The following is a 24,317-nucleotide window of genomic DNA, read 5'->3' as shown; positions in this document are numbered from 1 at the left end:
TGCAGAATAGAACGTAGGTTTATTTGTAGTAAAAACTGTAGTCTGGGGAGGAAAACCCATTGGCAAATGTACAATTGTTCCATTGGGGGTGCTGCTGGCTGTGGGACCCCCTCATCCCTGACTTGCATGCATTGTACTGCAAATGTTCACAGCTGATCTCAGGCCCCCAGTCCTCAGCCCTCAAATGGTGTCCAGTCTCCTGCAGAGGCGCCTGCGTACCAGCTTGCCCAGCCTTCCCATCACCCTGCTCACTGTGGCGCAAAAACAAAACAAAATAAAACAAAAACAAAAAAAAAACCCAAAGCAAACACAAACGTCAAAACAAACACAGAACACTCACAAAACCAGGGCTCGAGATTACTCTTTTTCTCAGTGTCCTTCATTATCATGACTTATATCATGACAAACTAAAATATACATCATTTTGCTATTATAGAATCTCTTATTCACAGATATATAATGGGAGATTTAGATGAAATAATTACAACTTTCCCCTCCCCTTTAAAACACAAACAGGCAAAACAAAACATAATGGGACAAAAACAACAACAAACAAACAAAAACCAGAAAAAAACTAAAGCACAAGGATGTTCTGAGGGTGTTCATATGGAAGGAGCTGGCAGAGTCCTCCCCACAGCCTGCGCTGGCACCGGGCAGGCTGGGCCGAGGAGCTGTGTAAAGTGGCCTGTGCCCCCGACTCTCTGCAAGCCAACTCCTGGCTCCCACACCAGCTTCTCACGGCTCGAGCCTTTTCAGGGTGTCTCACTCTCTGTTATTCTCCATCTTCTGAGTTCCTACGTGCCTCCCTCCACATCCCAGCAAGCTGTGTGTGGGCACCAAGCTGGAGGCCATGAGGCCAACTTTGGAAAATAGCCCAGGTGCAGGTCCCGGCCCCACTCCAGCAGGGACAATGTCTCAAACCCTAGCCTTGTTCTCCTCGCCCAGGATTGTGCAGCTAGATAGACGGAGGAAACAGGGGTTGGCCAAGTCAGAGGTCAATGGCTAGGAAGCACCAGGAGAGAGGCGGGGAAAGGGGTGGAGATACCCCAAGAGCACTTATTTTGGGTTGGCCACAAGCCCAGTGTGTGGGCTGCAGGAGTCTTTGTGGGGATACCTGGTGAGGACTAGTGCAAAGGCCAGCAGACCCCTAGGGACCATGGTTTGGAATGCAGAAGACGCAAGAGTGCCTCCTGGAGAGAAAAGAGGCAGTGGGGAGGGGAACCTGGTTCTCTCCTCTGCCCTTTGGGGTTCACTGATGTGTCCCCTGGCAGCAGGGCAGGGAAGACCCTCAGGAAAGAGGCTTCGGAGCAAAGAGCAGTACCACTGATTTGGGGTGGGAGGGGGGTGGGTCAGCAATGTCATCGTTCCAAAGGCCCCTCCTGAAAGAGGGGCCCTGCCCAGTTAGCGCTCAGCAGGACCCTGACGTGTTGGGAAGGGAGGCAGTCAGAGAAAGCTGCAGAGCCAGCATGACCCGGTGGCCCCTGTGCAAGCTGTCTCACCCTGCACCCCAGACGGGCCTAGTGTGTGCTACAGCACGGTCTGGTCCTGCCTGCCTCCTGAGACCTGATACCCACTCTAGAGAGCAGCAGAAAAGACAGGCAGATCAGTGCAGGGCCGAGCAGACGAGGCTAGGAAGGGCCCCCTCTGCTGTCCCCAGCTCTCCCTGGCATACCATGAGCTGAGCTCTAGGCTCCTGAACACCTAAACCAGAGGGGCAGGCGGTGTCTTCTGACCTTGGCTGTCATCCACACCCACCTGGCCACATCGCCTGAGCTCCCTCTCCTTGGTGCTCTGGGTGTGGCCAGCACAGGTTTCCTCTATGTACAAGGATTGTACCCAGGGACGGGCCACCCAGGGCAGGTGACGGTGGAACACCTTCCCCATCCCTGTGGGCCATAACAGCTGCAGGCTTAGCAGGCAGTTCCCAGAGCCATGGAGAAGCCAGAGGTGGACTTCAGAGCTGGGGAGATTCCCAAGAACATCCGTGAGTCCTGGCCAGGTCTTGCCCTCACTGGACGCCCTCCTCTTCCACATATGTCGAAGGAAACCAGCCGATCTGAAAGAGAGGGCAACAATGTCATGTCTGCATGTGTGTGCACACGGCAAGAAGGTATGTGTCAGGGCAGGGACAGGAGGGGCTTAGGGAGATGAGAAACCCCCCCCCCAAAACCAGAGATCTCAGCCAGGCCTCAGCAAGCCTTGAAGAGAGACTGAGAGCCTGGACCTAGTCATGATCTTTGCAATGAGAAAGGTGTCAAACCCTACTGAGGACATTGCATCTCCCCCACATCTCTTGACACACAACCTGGCTCTCCGCCATGAGTGTGATGGAAATCAAAAACAAACACAGGCAGCAGACAGGAGTCCTGGGCCAGAATGGAAAGAGCTACCCCATAGAGTTAGTAAGAGCTACCCCATAGAGTTAGTAAGAGCTACCCCATAGAGTTAGTAAGAGCTACCCCATAGAGTTAGGAAACTTGTGAGAGGACAGACATTCCTTCCAGAGAACAGGAGTCAACAAAGAAGTCTGGAAGCTGAATATGATGACACCCCTCCACAACCCCAGCATTCAGGAGACTAAGGATTGCCCTGAGTTCAAGGTCAACCACGCCTTTTCAGTGAGACCCTGGCTTCAAAAATAAAACAAAACTAACCAATAAACAAAAAAGGAAGAAGGGAAGAAGAGAAGAAAACCCTAGAATCAAAAGATACAATGACTTAAAAGACTCTAAAAGGATTAAGCAACAGGTTAGACAGGGGGCAGGACTAACAGTAGGTCAATCCAGGATAGAATGCAGATCGAAAAGGAAAGAGAGGAGCCTGGCAGAAGGTCTCTCAATCAAGTTCAAAGTTAATTTCACAAATAATGAGAAGCTGGAACCGGACACTCCAATCAGAACCCATCCTAGCTAGATCTCAGAGGACAAGCCTTGCTTAAGGGATTCCCCAGACCAGACAGACGTGTCCGCGGGACTGTCTCGATTGCTAATTGATGTAGGAGAGTTCCGCCCACTGTGGGCAATACCATCCCTGAGGCAGGCTATCCTGAGACGGGTAAGATCAAACAAGCCCTTTCCTCCCCTAAGCTGGTTTTGGTCAGAGAGTTTTATCACAGCTGCAGAATGGCATAGGACAGATGCTGTGACGCTGGTGAATGACAGTCCTGTGTATACCACCATGAAGGCGTGGCCTCTATCTACATATGAAGAAACAGAAAATCTAACAATGGGGTAAAATAACTGCCCTCTCTTCAAGAACTGTTACAAGTCATATATGACCGAGAGAAACTGAGGAACGGTCCAGTTAAGATGATGGCCATGGCAAGTAGTCCATGGATCCAGGAAACAACAGCAAGAAGAAAGGTAATTGAGAAATTTGGTGAAATTAGAAAATTTGACTACAGATCAGAGAAGTGTTGACAAAGCCTTGACTTCAGGAAATAGTAATGAGTAAAGAAATGTCATTTGGGCAATTAATTTCAAATACTAAAAAGTGTAAGATACATGACAACACCACACAAAAACTAGGAGGAAAATAATTTATAATTCAAGGCTGTGAATTATAAATTCACACTTTTCCAGCGGGAAAAGTCATCACTGCAGGGACTCTGTATAGTTCAAGTGCACCTGCAACCACCAGAATATTAGCGCATGTGGTAAAAGCGTATATAACTAAAATACCCACCATGAGGAGGAGAAATGAAGCAGAGAGGAAAAAAATATGGGTTAACCCAAAAGTTGCTCAGAAAGGAGAGGGGAGCAATTGACTGACAATAAGCAACAAGATGTTAGTCTTACAAATGAATAGCCCAATATTTATACTAAATGTAAATGGACTACATAGGCCTACTAAAGGGCAAAGACTGCCACATTAGATTCACTTTAAAAATTCCAACTGGTTATAAGAAACTTATCTAAAAAAAAAGCAAAAAAAGAAAGAAAGAAGGAGAGAGAGAGGGGGGGGGGAGAAAGAGAGAGAGAGAGAAAGAAAGAAACTTATCTCAAGTACAAGGAAAGAGAAAAACCAACCATAATAGGAAAGAGTGTGGGGAGGTGGTTAGAAAAGCACCCATTCAAGAAAAACTGCCGCAAATAAAGAGGCAGGTTAACTCAACAAGAGCTACTCACAAAAGCTCAAACCAGTTATTTTCAAATTGTGCTACGAAATTGCCTGGACCTGGTGAGGGCCCCAGCTGTTTCCAAGACAACCGGCATGGGCCCGTTTTCAGGACCAGCCCTCAGAGTCGCTGCTATGACTTAATTGCCTTCACTCTTTGAAGGGCAGCTGGGTATATATAAGTGAACACATCTGGGACTTGCAACACAGATGCCAAGCTCAGAGGTAACAGAATGGCTCCTGCTACCAGCTGTAGAATGTTCAGCAGGGGAGCCAAGGCTGCCCGGCTCTCTGCAGACAAGGACACTTGTCTTTGGGCACCTGTAGTCCCAGAAACACTCAGTTTTCCTGCTGGTGGCACATGGAGCTCTCTACCTTTCCAAAAGGTTGCTCAGAGACCTGGGCCAAAGTCAGTGGCTCTAGATGGGTCTTGGGATAGAGAGGGCTTTCTGCAGGATCTCTAGGGAAAAGAGTCTGAGGGAACCACCTGGCAGTCATTGGCAACAGGTGGAAGAGATAGGGTAGTAGGACGTGATGGGTCCCTGTGGCTTCTCTACCTGCAGTGACCAGAAGACTGTATATAAAACCTGTTCCGGAGTGACCATAAAGGCAGAGAAACAGGGTCTGACACAATACAGGGTCTGTGGGGCCTGGATTGCAGTGAACATCTGGATTTGCAGTCTCCCCCACCCCCACCCCTGTGACATCAGGGAGAGTTCAGACACGGTGTGCCTAGAACAAGGCTGAGCATAGTCGAGGTTCTAGAATAGCTTGTCTGAGTCCAACTGGGTCAGAGTCGGCCCTGGGCCTCTTCACGAAGCCCTCAGGCCAGGCAAGTTACTCACCCGTCCATTCGTCTCGCCTTTCCACCAGCCCTGGTCCCCGCCGATTCGGCTGTAGATCTTTACCACATCGCCTTCCCTCAGCGACAGCTCCCGCATGTCCCGTGCAGCAAAGTTGTACCTGGCCACAGCTGTGCCAATGACCCGCGGCGTGAACACTATTGGGGCAGACAGAGTGGGGCATCACACAACCGCAGGAGCTGCTTAGTCGGGGCTTGGAGGCCCTCGGACAGAGCTAGGTCTCGTCCCCAATACATAGAGTCTGGCTTTGTGCCCACAGCCAGAGAAGGCCTCTGGAGGGACACACTAGCCTCCAGCTCAGAGCCCTTCAAACCTTGGTGGCTTTGGGTATATGAACACCCGTGCATGCACTAGCAGAGGGTTGGAGCTATTGCCACCCATGCTGGGCAGCTATCACAGGCAGCAAGCATGTCACTGGTGAACAGAGCAGGCATCCACGACTTGACCACTACAGCCTGTGGTTCCCCCATCCCAGATCTCCAAACTAGACTGGAAACCCCCTGAACTGGTTCAGCCCAGAACCCAGAAAGTCCCGTGGAACAGGCTGACAATGGCAGTGAGTGAGGGGACACACAGCCACACACAGCAGGGCTTTGGCTCTGGCAGCAGAATGCACGTTGTACCAAGGTTGACCGCAGCCCCTTCTTTTGCACCCATTCCATTCCCATGGCAGCTGTCACGGGGACACAGAGCGGTCGCCAGCTCCGCCCATCCTGCCCACATTTCCCACAGCCAGAGACAAAGCTCCCAATGGCTGTGAAGGGTGACAGCTGAGGGGGCAGGAAAGTAGCAGTCAGCGTGACCAGGAAAGAGCCCTGCCTCATGTGTCCTCCTGTGCAGCAGCCTCGGTGGCCCTGATTCCCAGCCCCCCTCCCCACCCGGCACCAGGCTGCACAGCCAGGGGGACCCATCGGGCTGGGCCCTGAGCAGTAGAGGTACCTGACCAGAAGGGAGCGGAGGGGCCCTGAGGGGCAAAGCTGAGGCCCTGAGGACTGAGAAAAGAAAAGTTGTAGGAGGCGCAGGAAGCTGCAAAGAGGCAAGAGAAAGCATAAGACAGAGGGCAGGATGCTGACGGCCGCGGAGCACAGGGGGTGCCAGGCTCTACACCTCAGGGGGGCACCAGGAAGGGCAGGGGCCTAGCACAGGCACAGCTAGACCACTGCTTGCTCTCCACCTATGCCTTGAAAAGACAACAGGGCCCACAGCCATCGAGGCTGGCAACCCTCTGATGGTCTGCTCTGTCTGGAGTGGGTGGGGGAGGGGAGGTCTCAGGGCTCTGCAGTCCCTGTAGACCGGAGACATGGCTTACTCAGGGCAAAGAACTCTGAGCTGGAAGCCAAATGCTCTGGCCCTCTGTCCGTCCCAAGGTCCAGGTTGCGCCCCTGTCCTCTGCTTTGGAGTTCCCACTTCAGGCAGATAGCTGGCTCACACAGCCCAGGCCCCAGGGCACCCTGGGAGGGATCTGTTCTCAGATCCCACCCTACTGCTTCTCACTACTGTCAGCTCCAAGCACAGGCATCAGGAGCCAGAGGGGCAGTGCAGGCCCCATCTGCTACACGAAATGGGACGGAGCATGGGCCAGCAGCAGTGACAGATGGGGTGGAACGGGTCCACGCTGGGGGATAGGGGTAGCAACTCTCGACCCAGATGGACAGGGAGCATCTTGGCCCTGGAAGCGGCCTGGGTGAACACCCCTGGGCCCAGACATTACCTGAGGACCGGCTTGAGGACCTGGTGGTGGCGCGCTCGCGAGACTTGTAGGGGAACTTGAGCGTAGTGTCTAACTGCTTGAAGCTTTCCTTGAGTGAGTGGCACTGGTAATATTCCACCAGCTCCTGCAGGGGGCGCACACTCACCAACTGCTGGTGAATCGGCAACCCTCCCACCTCCTGGACTCCTCAAAGAACCCCTCACTCCAGCCCAGTCCAGCTAGGATGGTCAGTGCCTCAAAGACTTCTCCCTCAGCTTTAGGGATCCCAAATATTGCTGAAAGAATGCTCTGGAAGGAATGCCAAGGTTGGAGGACAAGCTGCTGAGTGAGGGCACACCTGCAGGGTCAATGCCATGCCGATAGCACCAGGGAGAGGACTGGGCAACCATGAATGATGGACACATGAGGAGTGGCATCGTGCCTTTGTAAGAGCCCCATGAATGGTGACCTGGTTGCCCCAAGAGGCACCTGGAGCCTCACCTGATGCTGGCTTTGGATTGAGAATAAATTTCAGGCACCTTCTGCTTGCCTTTGTATTTTCCCATGGGCCACAGAGGGGAAAGGAAAGCTCCAGCGTCCTACTAGAGGGCAGTGTTTTTGATTAAAAGAAATATGGGGCCAGGTGTGGTGGCGCAGGCCTTTAATCCCAGCATTAGGAAGGCAGAGACAGGCGGCTCTTTGAGAGTTGAAGGGCAGCCTGGCCGGTATAATGAGTTCTAGACCAGTCAGGGCTACATCGTGAGACCCTACCTCCAAATACAAAGAAAAAGAGCTGAGGTTGAGGTTGGGCCCAATGGTAGGACAATGGCCTACAGTGTGTGAGGCCCTGGGCTCCACATTGGAACCGAAAAGGGGGCGGAGTGGAGGCAAGGACTACCAGAAACATTATCAAGTCGCTTTAAGGAACACTATGCCTTCCACTTCATTATGGTGAGGCTCACAGATGGAGAGACTAGGGTTGAGGTTGTTTATAGTCTGCTGTTGGGTGAGAAGCCTCCCTGGGCCTTGCTTTCTGCTCTGTCACGTGACCGAGGGAAGGCTCTGGAGTGTCCCAACTCAGGTACAACATTCTTCCAACTGCCCCAAGGTACCTGATCAAGTTCCCCTAAATTCTGCCCCACGCTGGTAAGAATCGCCCCTCCCTAGGCGAAGAGAACGGGCCACCAGGGATCAGAACGGCTGTGGAGTGGAGAGGCATTGCGGCCTCCATGGCCAGGGGCCGGGGCAGCAGGAGTGACGGGCCCACGTACCAGGAGGCTCTCAAACTTCTTGGCTTCGGTGATGTGGATCCAGTTGTCCTTCTCCACTACCTTGATATGCTTCACCTCATCATTGAACCTGGAGGGACACAGCCCAGTTATTACTGCGCACGCACACAGTCCAAGGTTTACTCCAGATCTGTTCCAGTGGGGATCCTGACCCAAACCTCTGTGCCACCTCTGCGGTCACTCCAAGCCAGCCATTTCTCCAGCGCTCCATTGGGGGCAGATCTGGGACCTAGCCCAGCGCTCTCCCTGACTGCTTGAAGTCCATACTCCAGAGGCCCCACTACCAACTCACTCCTCTCCTCCCCTCCCACCACCCTCTGCAGGTTTCTGCTGCCTCCAGTCTAGGGCTTTGGCTCACTGGCTTTGGATACCGGGAGATCCCCCTTCTCCCTGTAAGCAGCGAACACTGCCCTGATCTCCGTCTCTAGCATGTTCCAGGCTGCTCCAGAAGCACAGAGCACAAGTCCACGATGGCTCAAGGACAGCGCACCCCGCCCTCACCCATCACCATCTTTAGTTCAAGTGTACCCAACCTAGAGAGCCTTGGGGGGGGGGCTTTTCTGAAAGTCACCCCAAGCCATGTCAGGCACCACGGCCAAAGACATCACACGGACAGAAAACTAGAGCCAGTATCCTGATGACTGTGGGTGTAGGAAGCCAGTCAGTGATATTGCTCAGTGATAGCAAGAGGACCTATCGTGGCCCCATCCCACGTACATCAGTTCAGGAATGGAACATGGAGTGGGCACCTTGGCCAGGGCTGAGGGCTGGAGAGACACTCCAGGAAAGTCTAGGAATACAAGGTTGGTTCAATACCCTGAAATCAGCTAGAGCAAAAAGTGACTAATGAATAATCAAGCTGCCAGGCGGCCAGGTTCCCACTCCACCGGGCCTTCGCAGGCACCTAGTTGTGTCACCCTGGACTTAACGTGTGCTGTGAGCCACATCATAGGACCCCCACGGTGCTGTCCTGAAGGCTGGGCATACACAAGACACTGTGGACACTCCTATGAGGTGAGTGTGACATCTACCAGGTCATTACATGGGGTTGGCTAGAGGCTATGCATTTCTTAACCCTGTAACACCTAGCAACTTGTGCCCGTGAGCGCCCTGTGCTGAGGAAAACGAACTGCCAGTTTTTTTGTTTTGTTTTGCTTATCTGAGAAAAGATGCCCAGAACAAGAGCCTGTGGTCTAAGCTACAAGGCTGTCATGGTCACTGCTGGAGTTCTGCAAGCGTCCCCAGATGCCACAAAGGAACATGGTGGGTACATACATCCTACCTAAGACTCCCTGAACAGGCAGCCAGTACATCCCTGACAACACCTCCTAATGCCCTACCAGTCCACCTGTCTCAGAAAACGCTCCATCCCCGACCCACGTGGCCATGGAGCTGTGTCTAGTGTAGGCTAGCATGTGTTCTCTGCCGCTCCCTCGCTCAAGATTTTCTAGCCCAAACATCAGAGAAGACCCACTCCATCCCCTCAATAACGGGTCGAGGCGGGGGGGGGGGGGCACTCCTAGGCTTACTTGATGCTGATGGCGAAGCGCTCAGCCTCGGCTGGGCGCTCTCTGATGAGGTAGGTCCCACTGGGATGAGACTTGAGCAGGTTGTCCGTCTGCTGCCGTTCCATGTTGCCAGCAAACCTGGGATCGGGAAATCAGAACTATGACACATTGCTGAAGAGGTGGTGGCCTTGGTGTGTACATGTCACCTGTCTCGGACTTTGCTCCTTGTCTGAACTTTAACCTTTGAGGTGAAGAGATACGCGACTGATGAGGGGTTTGCGGCCATGTCCTGGCCAGAGCATAATATGGGGAACGGCACCTTGAGTCAAGAATACAAGGATATCTGAGAAAGATGTCGCTGGGGAGAGAGACAAAAGCGCCACAGCCAGGCAGGGGGCCTGTTCGAAGCAGGAACTTCTACCAGACCCCATTTCTCTAAATTGCTTTCACTACTTGAAGTAATGATGTGGCATCTTGGGGAGATACTCTGGAGGTGGCCAGCATCCATGCAGAATGAGATCTGAGCAAAATCAGGCCTTTCCCACCATCAAAAAAAAAGGTGGTCAGGTCGGTCACCTCAGCAAAGCAATCCCATGTTCCCACGATGTGACACAATGCGCCTAGTCTTCAGCAATGCTGCACAACCAAGGTAGATCTGCGGCTAATAAATCAAATCTCTTGGTGGGTGGGAGAGAGGGATCACTTTCATCAGTAGTAGCCACTGGAAGGTTGCCCACACTCTGGTTATAAACTCAGAGGGTCACACACACTATGAAAGTCGGAGGTGCCCGCTGGGGAGAAGCTGCAGAGCCCAAGAGTGGTGGAGGCAACATGACTAGAATTCACCACACACGTCTGAGATTGTCGAAGAATGAAAACATAACTTAGACACTAAAGCAACTGTGGTGGATATTCTTGAGTGTCAGTCTGAGTCACCGTGGGAACAAGTCTCTGATGTCTCAGGGGTGATCTCCATTAAGCTAATTGAGGTGGGAAGCCCCAGGCTCCGTGCGGGTGGGGCACAGTCCCAGGGGATGGGTTCTCAGACTGAATAAAAAGAAAAGCAAGCTGAGCCAGCATTTGCTCATGGCTCTGCTTCCTGATCATGGATGCCTCCCCATGGCGTACTGTACCCCAGAACTGGGAACTAAATAACCCTTTCCTTCCTTAAGTGGCCGTGTCGGGTAGTTTGCACAGTAAAATGACAAGAAATAAATAACAACTCCATTGAGGGAAAGCCCCATGATCTCTATGACAGCAATCATTTGCTACCTGCAGGTCCAGGCAGGGTGGGCATGCACCCACAGGCCCAGTGGGCTTCCTAGAGATGCAATAGGACAGACAACAGTGAGGGGCTAGGAGGGGAACAAAGACACAGGAAGCTGTGCAGACATGCGAGGCCTGGGGACAAAGGACTGGATGGGGTTCGAGGTGTGTGTGCTGCATGCGGGGTTATGCGGCTTTGAGGGGTAGGTAGTTCTAGGCACTGGACACAGCAGAGACAGAATCAATAGCCCAAGACTCACGTGACCCGTGACCGTACCCAAACATCCACCTTTACCCTTCCACGAAACCCAGCTTCTCTTCCCACCAAAGGCAATGATTACAAACTAGACCACAAATGCATCACCTCTACAGCTTACAGAAAGAAGCTCAGTTAAGCCCGCATAGGGAAAGGTTCATTACCACAAGTACTGGAGCCTACAGATCCGTTTCAGAGATAGGGAGATAGCCAAAGTAGGGCTCGGTTTCCCCCTGCTCACAGGCTTACAGGGCCACACCCTATGGCACAGGGGCCTCCAAATGCCCGAGTCTGCAGCCCACAAGCCACTTACCAGGGGTATGCAGTGTAATCAATCTCCCGGGATGGCGGGCGGCCAATAGGTGGCTAGGGACAGAACACAGGTGTATTAATGTCCCCTGGGGCATGAAGTAGAGGGGAAGTTTATGATAAATTCAACCCTGGGACCAGCAGTCTATACTGGGCGAGAATTTCAGGTGAACTTAGCCCAGCACTCCTAAACTGTGACACCCCAGCCAGTTTCCTCAGAGCAGACGTTCAGGATGTTGACAGAGAGAATGACTGACTCTCCCCGACTCTCCTGGAAGGCCTGAATGAATGAAATGACTGATTTTCCCCCAACCCCCAAGGCATGACTGACTTTCCCGGAAGGTGTGAATGAATGAAATGATTGACTTTCACAAGGCATGAATGAATAAGAAACCAGCAGCAAACTCCATTCCTGGGAGGGAAAGGCTGGAGGCCACAAGAAATCCCCAACAGTGGGCAAGAGGTGGCCACACTCAGGAGGTACTGTGTCCCCCGTCCCTGACTCCGTCCTCCTCTACTATGGGTTCCCCAGGTCTATCCAAAGAGCTCTTAGTGTTTAATATTTCCTTCAAGCAGCAGAGGAACCGTAGGTCTGGGGTGAGCAGAGATGCTTCCTGTCCCAGTACTTTCAGGGAGAAGGAAGTGTCTCTTCCACTTTCAGCCGTCCTTGCGGGGAGAGGGGTCAGGTTATTCCAGGCCAGCTCCTTGCTGCTTTGGACATCAGAGCCAAGCACAGCCTTGTTTGTTGTCCCTAACAAGATCCAGCTCTCAGGCCTTGTGTCTGGGAAGCTTCCTCTTCTCCCAGCTATGAGGATGCATAAAAAGCCTTCTCCGCAGGGGAGGGCAGTTTCGACTGGGTGGGTGCCCACTGTGGCGTTTAATAAGAATGGACCCCAAGGCTCAAAGATTTGAATGCTTAGTCACAAGGGAGTGGAACTATTTGAGAAGGGATAGAAGATGTGGCCCCTGTGGAGTTACGTGTGTCATTAGGGGTGAGACGACAGGTTTCAAGAAGCCCACGCCAGGCTGTCTGCTGCAGGATGCAGCTCTCAGCGACGGCTCTAGAGCCATGCACGCCACTGTGCACCTGCCATGCTCCCCACCGTGATGATAACGGACTAAGTTTCTGAATCTGTAAGCAAGCCCCCAATGAAATGTTTTCTTTCCTAAGAGTTTCCCTGGTCAGGGGTCCCTTCAAAGCAATAGATTAAAACATTCACAGGTCGTTCATGCTCAGCCCCCAAAACTTCAATAGGCAATAGCACCCCTGCCCACCCTGGGGTGAACTGCTCCGCCCCAGATGTGATATGCTGCGGCCGTCCAGCAGGGACAACCTGACTCCTTGGCCCCAGATCTCTGTATTTTGGACCCTGTGGGAGAAGCCTCAGGAAAAAAAGACTCACCCTTCCATCCACTGGACAGGGCTTCACGGATGAGCTGGGAAAATACCCTGACTTCCGGGTTTGAACCAGTCGCCCCTGGAGAAAGAAGCAACCAGGAGGTATGAAGGACCCTTGGGTGCCTGTTTCTAAACAGACACAAACCCCAGGCTCGACATGAGTGTCACCTCCCTGCTGTGACTTAGTCCACCTCACCACCACTTGGAGCAGAGCGGTGAGGACGGTCCCACTTTACAGATAAACAACACCGAGGCTCAACACAATAGCCAAGTGTTTCTGCAAGTCCACCTAAGAGACACCCAGGGAGCGGGTAGGGAGGAGGATGCAGACCTTGCTTGCCGGTTAACTGTCAATTTGACACAGCCTAGAATCATCTAAGAAGAGTTTCAGTAAGAAACTGACTATATCAGGCTGGTCTGCCTTTGTGGGGAGTCAAGTGAGGTGAGAAGAGGCAGCCTTAAAGGGGCAGTACCACTTTCTGGGCTGGGTCTTGGGGGAGTAGCTGAGCTAAACACTAAGTGTGCCTTCCTTCTCCCCGCTTTTGACTGTGGATGTGATGTGACAGTTTCAAGCTTCCGCCTGACTCCCCTGCAATGATAGACTGGAACCTGAAGCCACGAACCAAATAAACCCTTTCTCCCGGATTGCTTTCTGTCGGCCAACATCGCAGTTACAGAAGGAAACCGTAACACCTGGGATGCAGAGCATCCTTCGGTCTCATGTCATGTGACTGTCTAGTCTGGCTCAACGGTCTAGACTCAGCTACCGATGGTGTCCTTGGGGAAGCAAGACAGTACAGATATCACCAACCTTCAAACTCTGTACTCCAAGATGGCCATGGAGTCTCAGGGTTCCTTAGGTGTTGGGGCTCAAAAGAAAGGGTGCTAAAGATGTAATACAAGCCAGCTCAGAACTGTAAACTAGCCCACAAGAATATCAAGGGGGTACCATGTTTGTCTTGCTCCTAGCATACAGGGCCCTGGGACCAATCTCCAACACTCTGAGGGGCTGTCAACTGGAATGGGGACATGGGAGATGAGGCACAACATGGTTTGGACAGAACCCAGTGGGGGCCTGTGGGGTCCACTGAGGCGGAAAGGACAGAGCAAACAAGAGTCTCTGTGGAAGCATGCCGCACCCCTACCTGTGTAGCGTGGTGTCACCCCCAAACCTCCCCGCTTTGGCCTTGGGGGATGGGCAGGGAGAAGCAATGCTGCACGCCTCCCCTCCAGGGCCCAGAACTTACCTCCCACCAAGGAGAATCGGGGTCACCCCGGAGCAGCTCTATCACGTCCCCCGTCTGGAAGGTCAACACTGGCTTCCCCGGAGGGGCTGGGTTACCATGGTAATTCTGCACAGCAACCATCTTGGGACCTATGGATGACAAGGTAGAAGAGAATGAAGAGAATGACTCACTGGTGACCTTGTGCCTGCTGGAAGCTCACCCCATCACAGACCCTTCCTGATCTGGGGAACCCTATGGTGAGACTGCTCCCCAACACAGAGGCGCCTCCCTATCCCTCTACTCCTGCATCGTTTGGATAAAGATCCTAAGTAGATAATCTACTCAATGAAACAGATGCCAGAAGAGTTCAATAACCGACACGTATTTTTAGATGGCGCTTGATGTCTCCTCCAGACACCACTGAACTGGGATCTGCAGTGTAAAGTTGGGGTGGGGTCCCACGTTAGAGATGAGGGGGCCCCAGAACTGGTCAGAGGCAGGCCTGAGAGGCACAACGGAGATGGAGGCTCAGCCTCCAAGAGCCTGAGGTTGATGGAGTCCCGTTGTGCCCCAGTCTCACCCCAGATGTTCAAAGATGCCACAGAACTGTCCTGCTGGGCCTGGTCCAGGTCACCGTGGCCCAGCACTGGCAACATCTGGGTAGGGATTAAGTTTCCTCTAAGGAAGCTCAGACTTCGTCCAGGATGCGAGGCCGTCAGGCCCACCTGTTTTAACAGCCTGGGCAGCCCACACCAGAGCGCGAGAAAAATGGCAGTGGCCCCTGGACTTCCTGCCCACTCAGGTTCTGGGCCAGCAGCATGGCAGCTCTCTGAGCTGGGGTGGAAGGTCCTCGCCTCTCTGCAGCCTGGCCCTTTCCCACCCCATCAGAACCTAAGTCAACCTGGGGAGGCAGCCAGAGAGTTCAGGGCAAAGAATGACTGTGCTAGCTGGGTGGTGGCGCATGCCTTTAATCCCAGCACTCGGGAGGCAGAGGCAGGCGGATCTCTGTGAGTTCGAGGCCAGCCTGGTCTACAAGAGCTAGTTCCAGGACAGCCAAGACTGTTACACAGAGAAACCCTGTCTTGAAATTAAAATGAAAAGAAAAGAAATAAAGAAAAAAGAAAAAAAGAATGACTGTGATAAGCAGCCACCACCCACCCATAGAGACTGCAAAGGCAGACCCGAGCCCAGCGCACTCACCTGGGGCGGCTCCAGGTGCATCCTGTGAGGACAACGACAGAGGGTTAGGCAAGGCACTCCACCCTTAGTCCCCACATCAGCACTACCCACAGGAGGGTCAAGGCAGGAAGCAGGAGAGCAGGGTCCTGTCCTAACCTCCAGTGGAGGTCTGCCAACACTATCTCCTCTCCCAACATTAGTCACACCCCATCCTGTGCACCCCAACATGGTTACATACCCCCAACTCCCACCTCCCCCGCAAGCCTCCCTGACTATCCTCCAACGTCTGTTCTGGACACGTCTTTGGAAAAAACAACCAAGTGCTATGTGATGGAGCCAGCGCCAGCTCCATCCCCTGGCAGAGCCCGGTGAGCATCCATTCAAAGCTGGATAACAGAGCTGGACTCACAGCTTGCTGAGGCCCTCACTCATGCCCTATAATGACTTTAGTGACCTGTCCCTGTGGGTAAGCATGCTGTGTCGCAGAGGTGCAGCTACAGCTGGAGATCCCTAGGGAGTTAGAGTGGGTGAGCTGCCAGGAGACACCCCAGCTATCGGGCCACCAGGAGGGAGCGGACAGACACACTTCTCTGCTGGCACAGCCCCAAAGAGTGGGAAGAGTTGGGAGCACTCACCGAGTCTGCGGGAGAACCTGCAAAGGAAGCAGAGCAGGGGGTCAAAGTGGAAGTCTAGACAGAGAGGTGACCTCCGCAGTGCACACTCACAGAGCAGGAGCAGGAGCGGCTGGCTGAGCTGCAGGGGGCTCCCTTCAGAGCCCAATCACAGCTGCACACAGAGACTCAGACTCACACCCATGAAGGTCACCTTGACAACAAGCTCTGAGTTCTAGCTCTAGGGAGCTGTGGGGAACTCAGACTGGAAGTCATATCTGCCTGGGCCAGCTCTGAATGGTAGTAACTGCCTGGTGGCTTGGAGGGTTCAGGGGGCACTTTCTTTCTTTCTTTATCATTTATTTATTTGTTTGTTTGTTTGTTTGTTTATTGTGTAGTGTTCTGTCTGCATGTATGCCTGCAGGCCAGAAGAGGGCATCAGATCTCATTACAGATGGTTGTGAGTCACCATGTGGTTACTTGGAATTGTACTCAGGACCTCTGGAAGAGCAGTCAGTGTCCTTAACCACTGAGCCATCTCTGCAGCCCTCAGGGGGCAATTTCTACACCTGGCTGGTGATACAAAGGTGGGTGTGAAAAGGTTCCTATTGCCATCCTCCTATAAGACCCTCAAGTCGGACACTGGTCATTCAGTTGTCACGTGGGAGGGAGGACATCACCCGGCCATGGCTAGGCTGGGCTTCTACCTCAGCAGGAGTCAAAACGAGGGTCAGCAAGGGTGTGTGGCTGGTGGGACCTCAATACCCCTAACTATTGTGGCTTCAGACTTCTCTGGGAACATTTGACTCTTTTACAGACCCTTGGAACACGACAGTGGGTAGCAATGTCCCACGGGATGGCAGGATTCCCATGGCTCTCAGGAGGAGCTGGCATCTCCCTAGGAGTAGCAAGGCTCCCATGCGTGTTACAAAGTCCATCTCCTTTGGTGGTGGTACTATCATTGCTCACAGGGGAAAGTTGACCTGTTGTGGGATACTGTACATGGTGTGAAGGTGTATTATTGTGATTGGTGTAATAAAAAGCTGAACAGTCAATAGCTAGGCAGGAGGTATGCTGCGGGAGTATCTTCCCGGGCGCCATTCTGTAACATGAGTGGGGCCTGCTTGTTTGTGTTTTCTGTCCCCGTCTGGTACCCCACAGCCGGCAGGCCCCAGAGAAAATCAATCACACTGAGATCTCTATAAGTTATAATGCTGATTGGCTCATTAGGTCAGGCTTCCCACTGGCTAACTCTCATATCTTGATTAACCCATTTTTCTGATCTATTTTAGCCATGTGGCTCAGTACCTTTTTCAGTGGGGTAGCTCACATCCTGCTGCTTCGGTGATCTGGGCAGGAGTGGGAGGAATCAACTTCCTCCTCCCCAGAATTCTCCTGCTCTTCTTGCATCATTTCCACTTCCTGTCTGGTTTTCTGCCTACACCTACTGCCTGGCCAATCAGCGTTTTATTTAAAACATGATTGACAGAATACAGACAATTCTCCCACACCAGAGGTACGGGTGAAACTTCTGGGCAGAGGGAGAGAAATGGGGAAGAAGAATACAGGAGCAGAGGGGATGCCATAGAGACGTAGAACAATCAGAACATACAGAATGGGAGAGAGGTAAAAGCCACATGGTAGAATGTAGATTAATAAAATTATAGGTTAATTTAAGTTATAAGAGCTAGTGGGGGGAGCTGGAGAGATGGCTCAGTGGTTAAGAGCACTGCCTGCTCTTCCAAAGGTCTTGGGTTCAATTCTCAGCAACCACATGGTGGCTCACAACCATCTGTAATGAAGTCTGGTGCCCTCTTCTGGCCTTCAGGCATACACACAGAAAGAATATTGTATACATAATAAATAGATATTTAAAAAAAGAGCTAGTGGGACAAGTCTAAGCTAACGGCCAGGCCCTCATAATTAATAAACAGTTTCTGTGTTGCTATTTGGGAGCTGGCTGGTGGGACAATAAAGGGCTTGTTAAACTGACCAATGCCAGAGGAGCACTGACCAAAGCATCAGAGCCAATCAGAGGGAAAGCAGCCTGAAGGGCAACAGCGTCCCCTAGCAGAGGAGCAAGGGGACCATGGGTTCCGCCCTCAGGGGAGTCACAAGGCCTGGAATAGTGTCTGATGCCAGCCAGGGGTTGTGACGACAGGATACGGTCTCTGGAAGGACCCCACTGATGTCAGAGGGAACAAAAGCCCCAGGAGACTAGGACCTGGCACCCGGGGATGCAAAAGGAAGGAAACACCCACAGGACTGTGGGTGCCCGAAGGAACTAGGACTGGGGCTTTCCTTTCCTTTTCTTCACACTTTTCTACATGTTAAACTTTTCTAGACAACAAGTATCTAATAATAAAGAGACGGGGGAGAATAACTCTAAAAATGTGTTTTCTAAAAAAGGAAAACTTAAAATGTGAGAAAACATTGCCTTCAGCTCTTTCTAGGGCTTTCGTTTGATTCTCTCTAGAACCAAGGATGTTCTTGTCCTGATTCTCCTGCCTGTACCTCCTGAGGGTACTTTGCCACTTGAGCTACACACACCCAGCCACGTCTTTATCTGGGTAAGTTCATTAGCCATGTTTCTTCTCTTCTCTTTAGTTGAGACAGAATCTCACGATGTAGTTTTGGCTGGCCTCGTAGAGATGCGTCTGTCTCTGCCTCCTGAGTGCTGGGATTAAAGGTGTGCACCTCCACACCCGCCCTAGTGTCTTTTTACTTCACGTTTTATTCTTATCCCCATTTTTTTCTACAATTAAGTTTGTTAACTTTTAGAATAGAATTACAAACACACACACACAACACACACACAGTGTGTGGGTAATTCGGGCAGTTGCCTTGCATGAGGGGCTTATGGTCACAAGAGGGCGACATTGACAAAGTCAATGCCATTGTCAAGACTTTCTAGGGCTGATCTAGAGGTGGTGCCTACTAAACCAGAAGAGACCAAGGAGACATGCTCAGTAACAAGACAGTGACCCCAGGACCTGGTCAAACATAAGAGGACTGGTTTCCACCGCGAGGAGGGCAGATACAGAGTTGTCCCACTAGAAGAAAATCCAGGCATGGCTCAGCCTGGGGGACTCAGAGCAAGTTAGCCTCCTGTAGATGGTTCCTGTGTTGGCGCAGCCTGATACAGCAGTGCCTCCCCAGCGAATGGCGAGGATGGGGCTCCCATCTGAAGCTCAGAGAATGGAGCCTGGCACTTAGCAGGTGCCACTACCTGTGCAGGGCTGTCCCTCGGACATGCTGCCAACACCCTACACCCTTCCTGTCAGAGGAAGCTTTGGGGTTGGTAGAGAACACTTCTAGCATGACTGAGACCCCCAAGGCAGATTTCACTCCAGCATCAGAGAATAATACAACAGAAGCCTAAACTTGCTGCTCCCATCTGGACTCACTGCTTGGTAAGGCGTGTATTCAACCATTCACTAACCAAGCTGTGATGGCCAGGACACTCCTGGACGAAGAACCAGGAGTGAGAGCCAGTTATGATGGGGATTTATGGTGGGAATTCCCACATTCCTGCTGAGAACGTCCTGTGCCTTTTGCGGATGTGGGTCAAAGGGACCATGAACTTACTTCCGGAATGGGGCAGAGGTGCAGTAGGTGCAGGGGAATATCACAGGGGTTTAGAGAGGAACCACTCCCAGCTATGGCTTTTGATAACCACCCCCCAGCCAAGTATCTTCACATCTTGGCCTCATTTGACTCCCTCCCAAGGCACAGAACTGTCACGGGGTGAAAGGCAGTGTGGGCAAGGGGTCCCCGTGACCGGGGCACTGTCAGTGGGGCACGTGCCCATGCACTGGTGGGTACTCACTGATCTTGCAGGGTGGCATCACCTCCAGGCACTCTTTGTGTGCGCCAACGCCACATCTGGTGCACAGGTAACCCTGGTAGAAGGTACCCCTGTGTGGGGGGAAAGGAGGAGGTGAGATGGGGTGCAGCTCCCTGCTCCCTCAACCAGTCATCACCCTGGTCAAGACCTGGTCAGATCTGCTCTAGAGCATCCACGCCCGCAAAGCACCTGCTGTCCCCGATCACCTCAGCCTGGCCCCTCACTCCACAGTCCCCAGCAAGGGCAAACCCTCTGCTGGACCCAATACTCCAACGGCCCTGGCTGCTGACCCCTACTGATTACCTCCCTGGTTCTTGGAGGCATCCTATGGGGCTAAGGGGGGAGGTCAGGTGCCATGGTGTCACAGGGCAGCTCAGCAGAGTGTCCTGGAGGCCAGGGAGGCTGCGGGGAGAAGGGCTGAAGAGACCCACCTGAGGAACATCTTGCAGGCTTTGCAGTTAGTGGTCTTGTCAAACGTGTACATCTGGAAGCTATGGTGATTGGCGTTGGCTTTGTCTGGCTTGATGTTTGACCTGGTGGAAGGAGAGAGAAGGCACTCCATGCCCAGGCTGCCTGCGCCCGTGAATATGAGGACAACCACTTAAGGACCCAGGCTGCACACACCAGGAGCTTGTATTCCAGCCTGGATCTCCCCACACACGTCAGGGAAAAGGGTAGGAGGGCATGGGGGGTGGGGAGCGGGGCTCTTAACTACACCATGCTGGCCAGAGAGAGCCTGCCAGGCAAGGCAGGTTACTGAAAATGGCCCCGGAATGTCAAACTTAGCTTGCATCGCTGCCCTCCTTGTCCACTGTTTTCCTCTCTGAGGTTTTACCCACAATCCAATGTGGACTGAAAACCTTACATGGAAAATTCCAGAGCCAAGCAGCTCATGGGTTTGTATTCGTGCTGTGGGAGCTACCCACCTATTAGCAGCCACTTGGTGACTGTCTGGTAGCAAATCACCTGTCACAAACACACAGGACCTGCATTCCAGTGTCCTGTATTTTACTCACCACTGGTCCCTGTGCAAGCACAGTGATTTCATCACAACCCATCGTATTAGGGTCTAATAGCTAGTTCTCAGTTCTTAGTTGTACTGATGTATGCAATGCATCCTACCGTAGTTCGGCACACCTACGACACTGTGTACCCATATGGCTTGATGCTACTTTGGTTTCAGGCACTTGGTGGTGGTCCTGGACAGTGTCATGGATGGCAGGGCAATTACACTCAGCTTAACACTCCCCAGTGTAAGTGCTTATTTTCATAAATGTGGAACTAATGACTAGCTCAGGATCACACCTCGAGGCCACATTCACTGCATCTTCTCCACCATCAGATTTGAGAAAGCAGGACAGACAGACAGACAGGCAAGGAGGGAGAGGCGTGCACGAGGAGGGTGCTCACAGGCATTCTTCAATTTCTGTAAATACCTGAAACTGCTTCAATACTTCCCCGCACAATGCTGGGAAGAGAAGCCCAACACACAGAAACCAAAGGGCAGAGAGCCCCGGGGCTCTCACAGTCTGGACGTAAGCCAGCAGGCAGCCACTGCCCAGGGTATAGCCTGATCCAACTGCCTTGACCTCACTCTGGTATCTGTATCTCACCATGTGGGAAGCCTGGGGGAGTGGTATACTCCCCAGAAGTCCCCAAGTCTGGCTGCTGTAGGGTCAAGTGTAAACACTACACCCACCTCTTCTGCCCGCCACCTGTTTTCTCTGCTCTGTGTGTTTGGGTGCCCCTTCAACCTCATGGGACACTGTCCTGAGACTTTCAAACAAAGACAAATAAATCCCCAGTGGGTCCTGAGGAGAGTTCCAGGTGTCACCCTTCACCAGTTACCACCTAGCTGTCAAGAGTGAGGCTCAGCCTCGACAGTGGTGAGGCCATGTAGCAGGAACCTGATGCCACCTGAGACATCTGGGAGACAGAACTAGGCCCTGCCGAGGCGGCTGGTGTCCCACGGGGAAGGAGCTTGTCTCATGCTGAGCATCAGAACCACCTCCCACTACTGCTTGCCCGAGAGGGTCAGTAGGCAGAATCAATAGGCCAGAGGGTCCTGCCGTAAACTCACATGGCCATCTCGAACTGCTCCATCCACTTCCGCTTCATGTCTTCCGTCTTGCAGAAGAACTGGAAGCCTTGCTTTCCTTGGAGGTGAATCAGGTAGAAGCCATAGGACCACTGTAGGGACAGAGGCATGCTGGCAGCTGGCATGGCTTTGTGGGGGCGGAAGCATGCTGGCAGCCAGCATGGTTTTGGACACTACCGCCTGGTATACACAAGTTCTTACTGGTACTGTATGTGTGTGCCTATGCTTGTGTATAACATGATCTTGTGTATATACACATACACTCTTGCCTGGCTACATGACTGCATGTGCAGACCCTCCCACATGTGAGAATGTCGGTGCATTGTGCTCTTTCCCAAGCAGACCAGGGGGCTCTCATGTGTGAAGTTACATAGGAACTTGTGCTTGTACATGTGACTGGCCTTATGATCACATACACATGTGCCTTCCTGTGTAAACATGTGTGTGTGTACTGTGCTTGTGTGCATACATGTGCATGGGTACTTGTTCCTGGATATAGAAGTGTCCGTATATGTATACCCAAGTCTGTGTATGGGTGTCTATAGCTCCTCTCACATGTGTTTACATCATGTATGCATGTGTTTGGACCTGTAGACCATGTTCTGCACATGGACCCACATGCACAGGTAGTGCTGTGTGCACATATATATATATATACAAGAGTCCTGTTGTGCTCATATGTGCTCGTATGTGGAGGGCCCTGTTGTGTGCATGTGTATAAATGTATCCTGCTGTGTAAACATGTATGCATATGGCACTACTGTGCCCATGCATGTATGCTCTAACTCTGTTGTGTGCACTTGTATGTATGCAAGGGCCTGCTATGTATGTATGTATATATGCATGGGTGTGGCAGCCCATGCTCAGGTCCCACCTTCTAGCAGGATAGCCCACCCTTCTCCCACCCCTTCATGGGGCACTTCCACCCAAATCCCTGCTGTCCCAGGGACTCCCCAGGAGGAGTTCTCAGGAGCCAACCTATTGCCCTTCCACAGCCCCACCTACTCACTTTCACTTCCTGGGTTAAAAAAATAAAAAACAATAGGAAAAACAAAGGCTGGGGTCAGATGGTTGAATGGCTGACCAATCCCAGCAACCCAGCAGCTGGCCCCACCCACTGGCCTGGCCAATACTCCAGGCTTAAGAAAAGGGCTTCCAAAAGGCCCAGGTAAAGCGTAGTCTAGTCTAGAAGTGGAGGGATGGAGAGAAGCAGAGAAGGGGGAACATGGGGAAGCGAGGAGTGAGGAGGATAGTGCAGGGCAGAGATCAGGAAGCCTGGCCTGCCAGTGCTCAGTGACCCCTGACCTTCACCTCCCAGGAAGGAGAGCAGGTGGGTTTCCAGGTCACACCTTCTGCAAATCTTTTGCCACAAATATGTGTCACTATCATGATTAAGATGCAAAGGAAGGAGGGGGAGGGGAGAGCCATGGCTTACTGAGGCCCAGGAAGCCCCAAACCCGCAAGTTTGGAAGGGCCAGCATCAGACAGCACTGGGGAGGGAGAGGGAGGAGAGCACCAGGGGCTTACCATCTTCCCATGAGACTAGGAAGCATGAAGAGGAAAGGAAAGGGGGAGACAGGTCATTAAGGGGCCCGGCCCTGGATGTACTGCAGTCTGGGGTGACTGATAGCCCCGGATGGTAAGGCCCCAGCTCTGTCAAGCACTCTAGGCTGTGCTCCCCAAAGCCCCAAGCTTGGAAAGTGGCCCTGGTCACTGCCTCTTACGTCAGACACCACGGCTAAGAGAAGCCTGTGCTTGGCGGGCCTGCACCCTGTGTGGGGACTTGCAGAAGGTCAGAGCCTTTAGCAGCTGGGCTCCCATCCCTAATCCAGCCCGGGGTTATGCACAAAAGGTGCTGTGTTCAGAAGTCTCCAAGAAACAAGACTGAAGCAAGCCAGTCTGCTGTCCATGCCATCCCCTCCCATCCATCCCATCCCCTCCCGGCCACAGCCACAACCACAATGCCCATAGCTCCACCCCCTTGTGGACACAATCCCTCCTCCTGCAATCCTAGTCCACTGGATTGCAGAGTCTGACAAACCACAAACCAGCCCCCAGCAAACAAGGCAGAGTAGGAATGGAGGAGGGAAGGCCTGCTTGTTACAAGACATGAGGAATTAGAGTCAGGTCCACTAAGGCTAAAAGTCAAGGTTGAGAGCTAGGCTCTTACTGGTGCCTAAATAAGGCTCCTCCCTCCCTCTGTTTCTGGGGACCTGGAGTCCTAAGGGTGTCTACCACCCACCATGGGAACCATCTGCCGCAGTCACAGAGACAAAGGGAGGACAGTCTTCCTGCAAGGCTACCTCCACAGACACTGGATGTGGTCTCCCTGGAGTCAGGACGCCGCGCTTGCCCTCTCCAGATGTGGACCCACCTTCTTGATGTCCTTGTTGTGCATGGGGTCATCAGTCATCTTGTGGAAGAGTAGCTCGATGACCTCCTTCAGCTCGTAGCTGTAGCCCTTCCTCTTACACACAATGACCACCTTGTCAAACAGGAACAGGTACCTGGCCAGACAGCGCATCGAGCGTCAGGACAGCCATGCTGTGGCCCGGTATCCCCACCCAACGCCAGCCAGCTGTCCCGGCGGTCACTCAGTGTCAGACTAACAAGACCAAGGCCTGCACGTGCTGTCCACTCTCCAAGGTGAAGTCCTCCCT

General features: G+C 52.6%; 1 protein-coding gene across 2 annotated transcripts in view; it reads right to left on the bottom strand.

Moving 5' to 3' along the window:
* The window catches only part of Vav2 (vav guanine nucleotide exchange factor 2), a 173,676-nt gene continuing 149,359 nt past the window's right edge, over positions 1-24,317 (bottom strand). The window contains exons 14-28 of one of the 2 annotated variants that reach the window (XM_087899823.1): positions 24,032-24,164; positions 21,640-21,749; positions 19,991-20,092; positions 19,542-19,630; positions 15,737-15,753; positions 15,123-15,144; positions 13,944-14,071; positions 12,701-12,775; positions 11,302-11,354; positions 9,488-9,604; positions 7,941-8,028; positions 6,691-6,814; positions 5,919-6,005; positions 4,962-5,116; positions 1-2,056 (exon numbers count right to left, since the gene is read on the bottom strand). In XM_087899823.1, coding sequence (XP_087755949.1) covers positions 2,009-2,056; positions 4,962-5,116; positions 5,919-6,005; positions 6,691-6,814; positions 7,941-8,028; positions 9,488-9,604; positions 11,302-11,354; positions 12,701-12,775; positions 13,944-14,071; positions 15,123-15,144; positions 15,737-15,753; positions 19,542-19,630; positions 19,991-20,092; positions 21,640-21,749; positions 24,032-24,164 — 1,348 coding nt within the window. In that variant the 3' untranslated portion in view covers positions 1-2,008. The remainder of the gene's footprint in view (positions 2,057-4,961; positions 5,117-5,918; positions 6,006-6,690; positions 6,815-7,940; positions 8,029-9,487; positions 9,605-11,301; positions 11,355-12,700; positions 12,776-13,943; positions 14,072-15,122; positions 15,145-15,736; positions 15,754-19,541; positions 19,631-19,990; positions 20,093-21,639; positions 21,750-24,031; positions 24,165-24,317) is intronic. The other variant, XM_087899824.1, reaches the window with a different exon arrangement.

Source organism: Myodes glareolus, chromosome 21 (genome assembly GCF_982192425.1).
Source record: "Myodes glareolus chromosome 21, mMyoGla1.1, whole genome shotgun sequence".
In the NCBI taxonomy this organism is placed as follows: domain Eukaryota; kingdom Metazoa; phylum Chordata; class Mammalia; order Rodentia; family Cricetidae; genus Myodes; species Myodes glareolus.
This window is presented reverse-complemented; position numbering and strand designations above follow the sequence as displayed.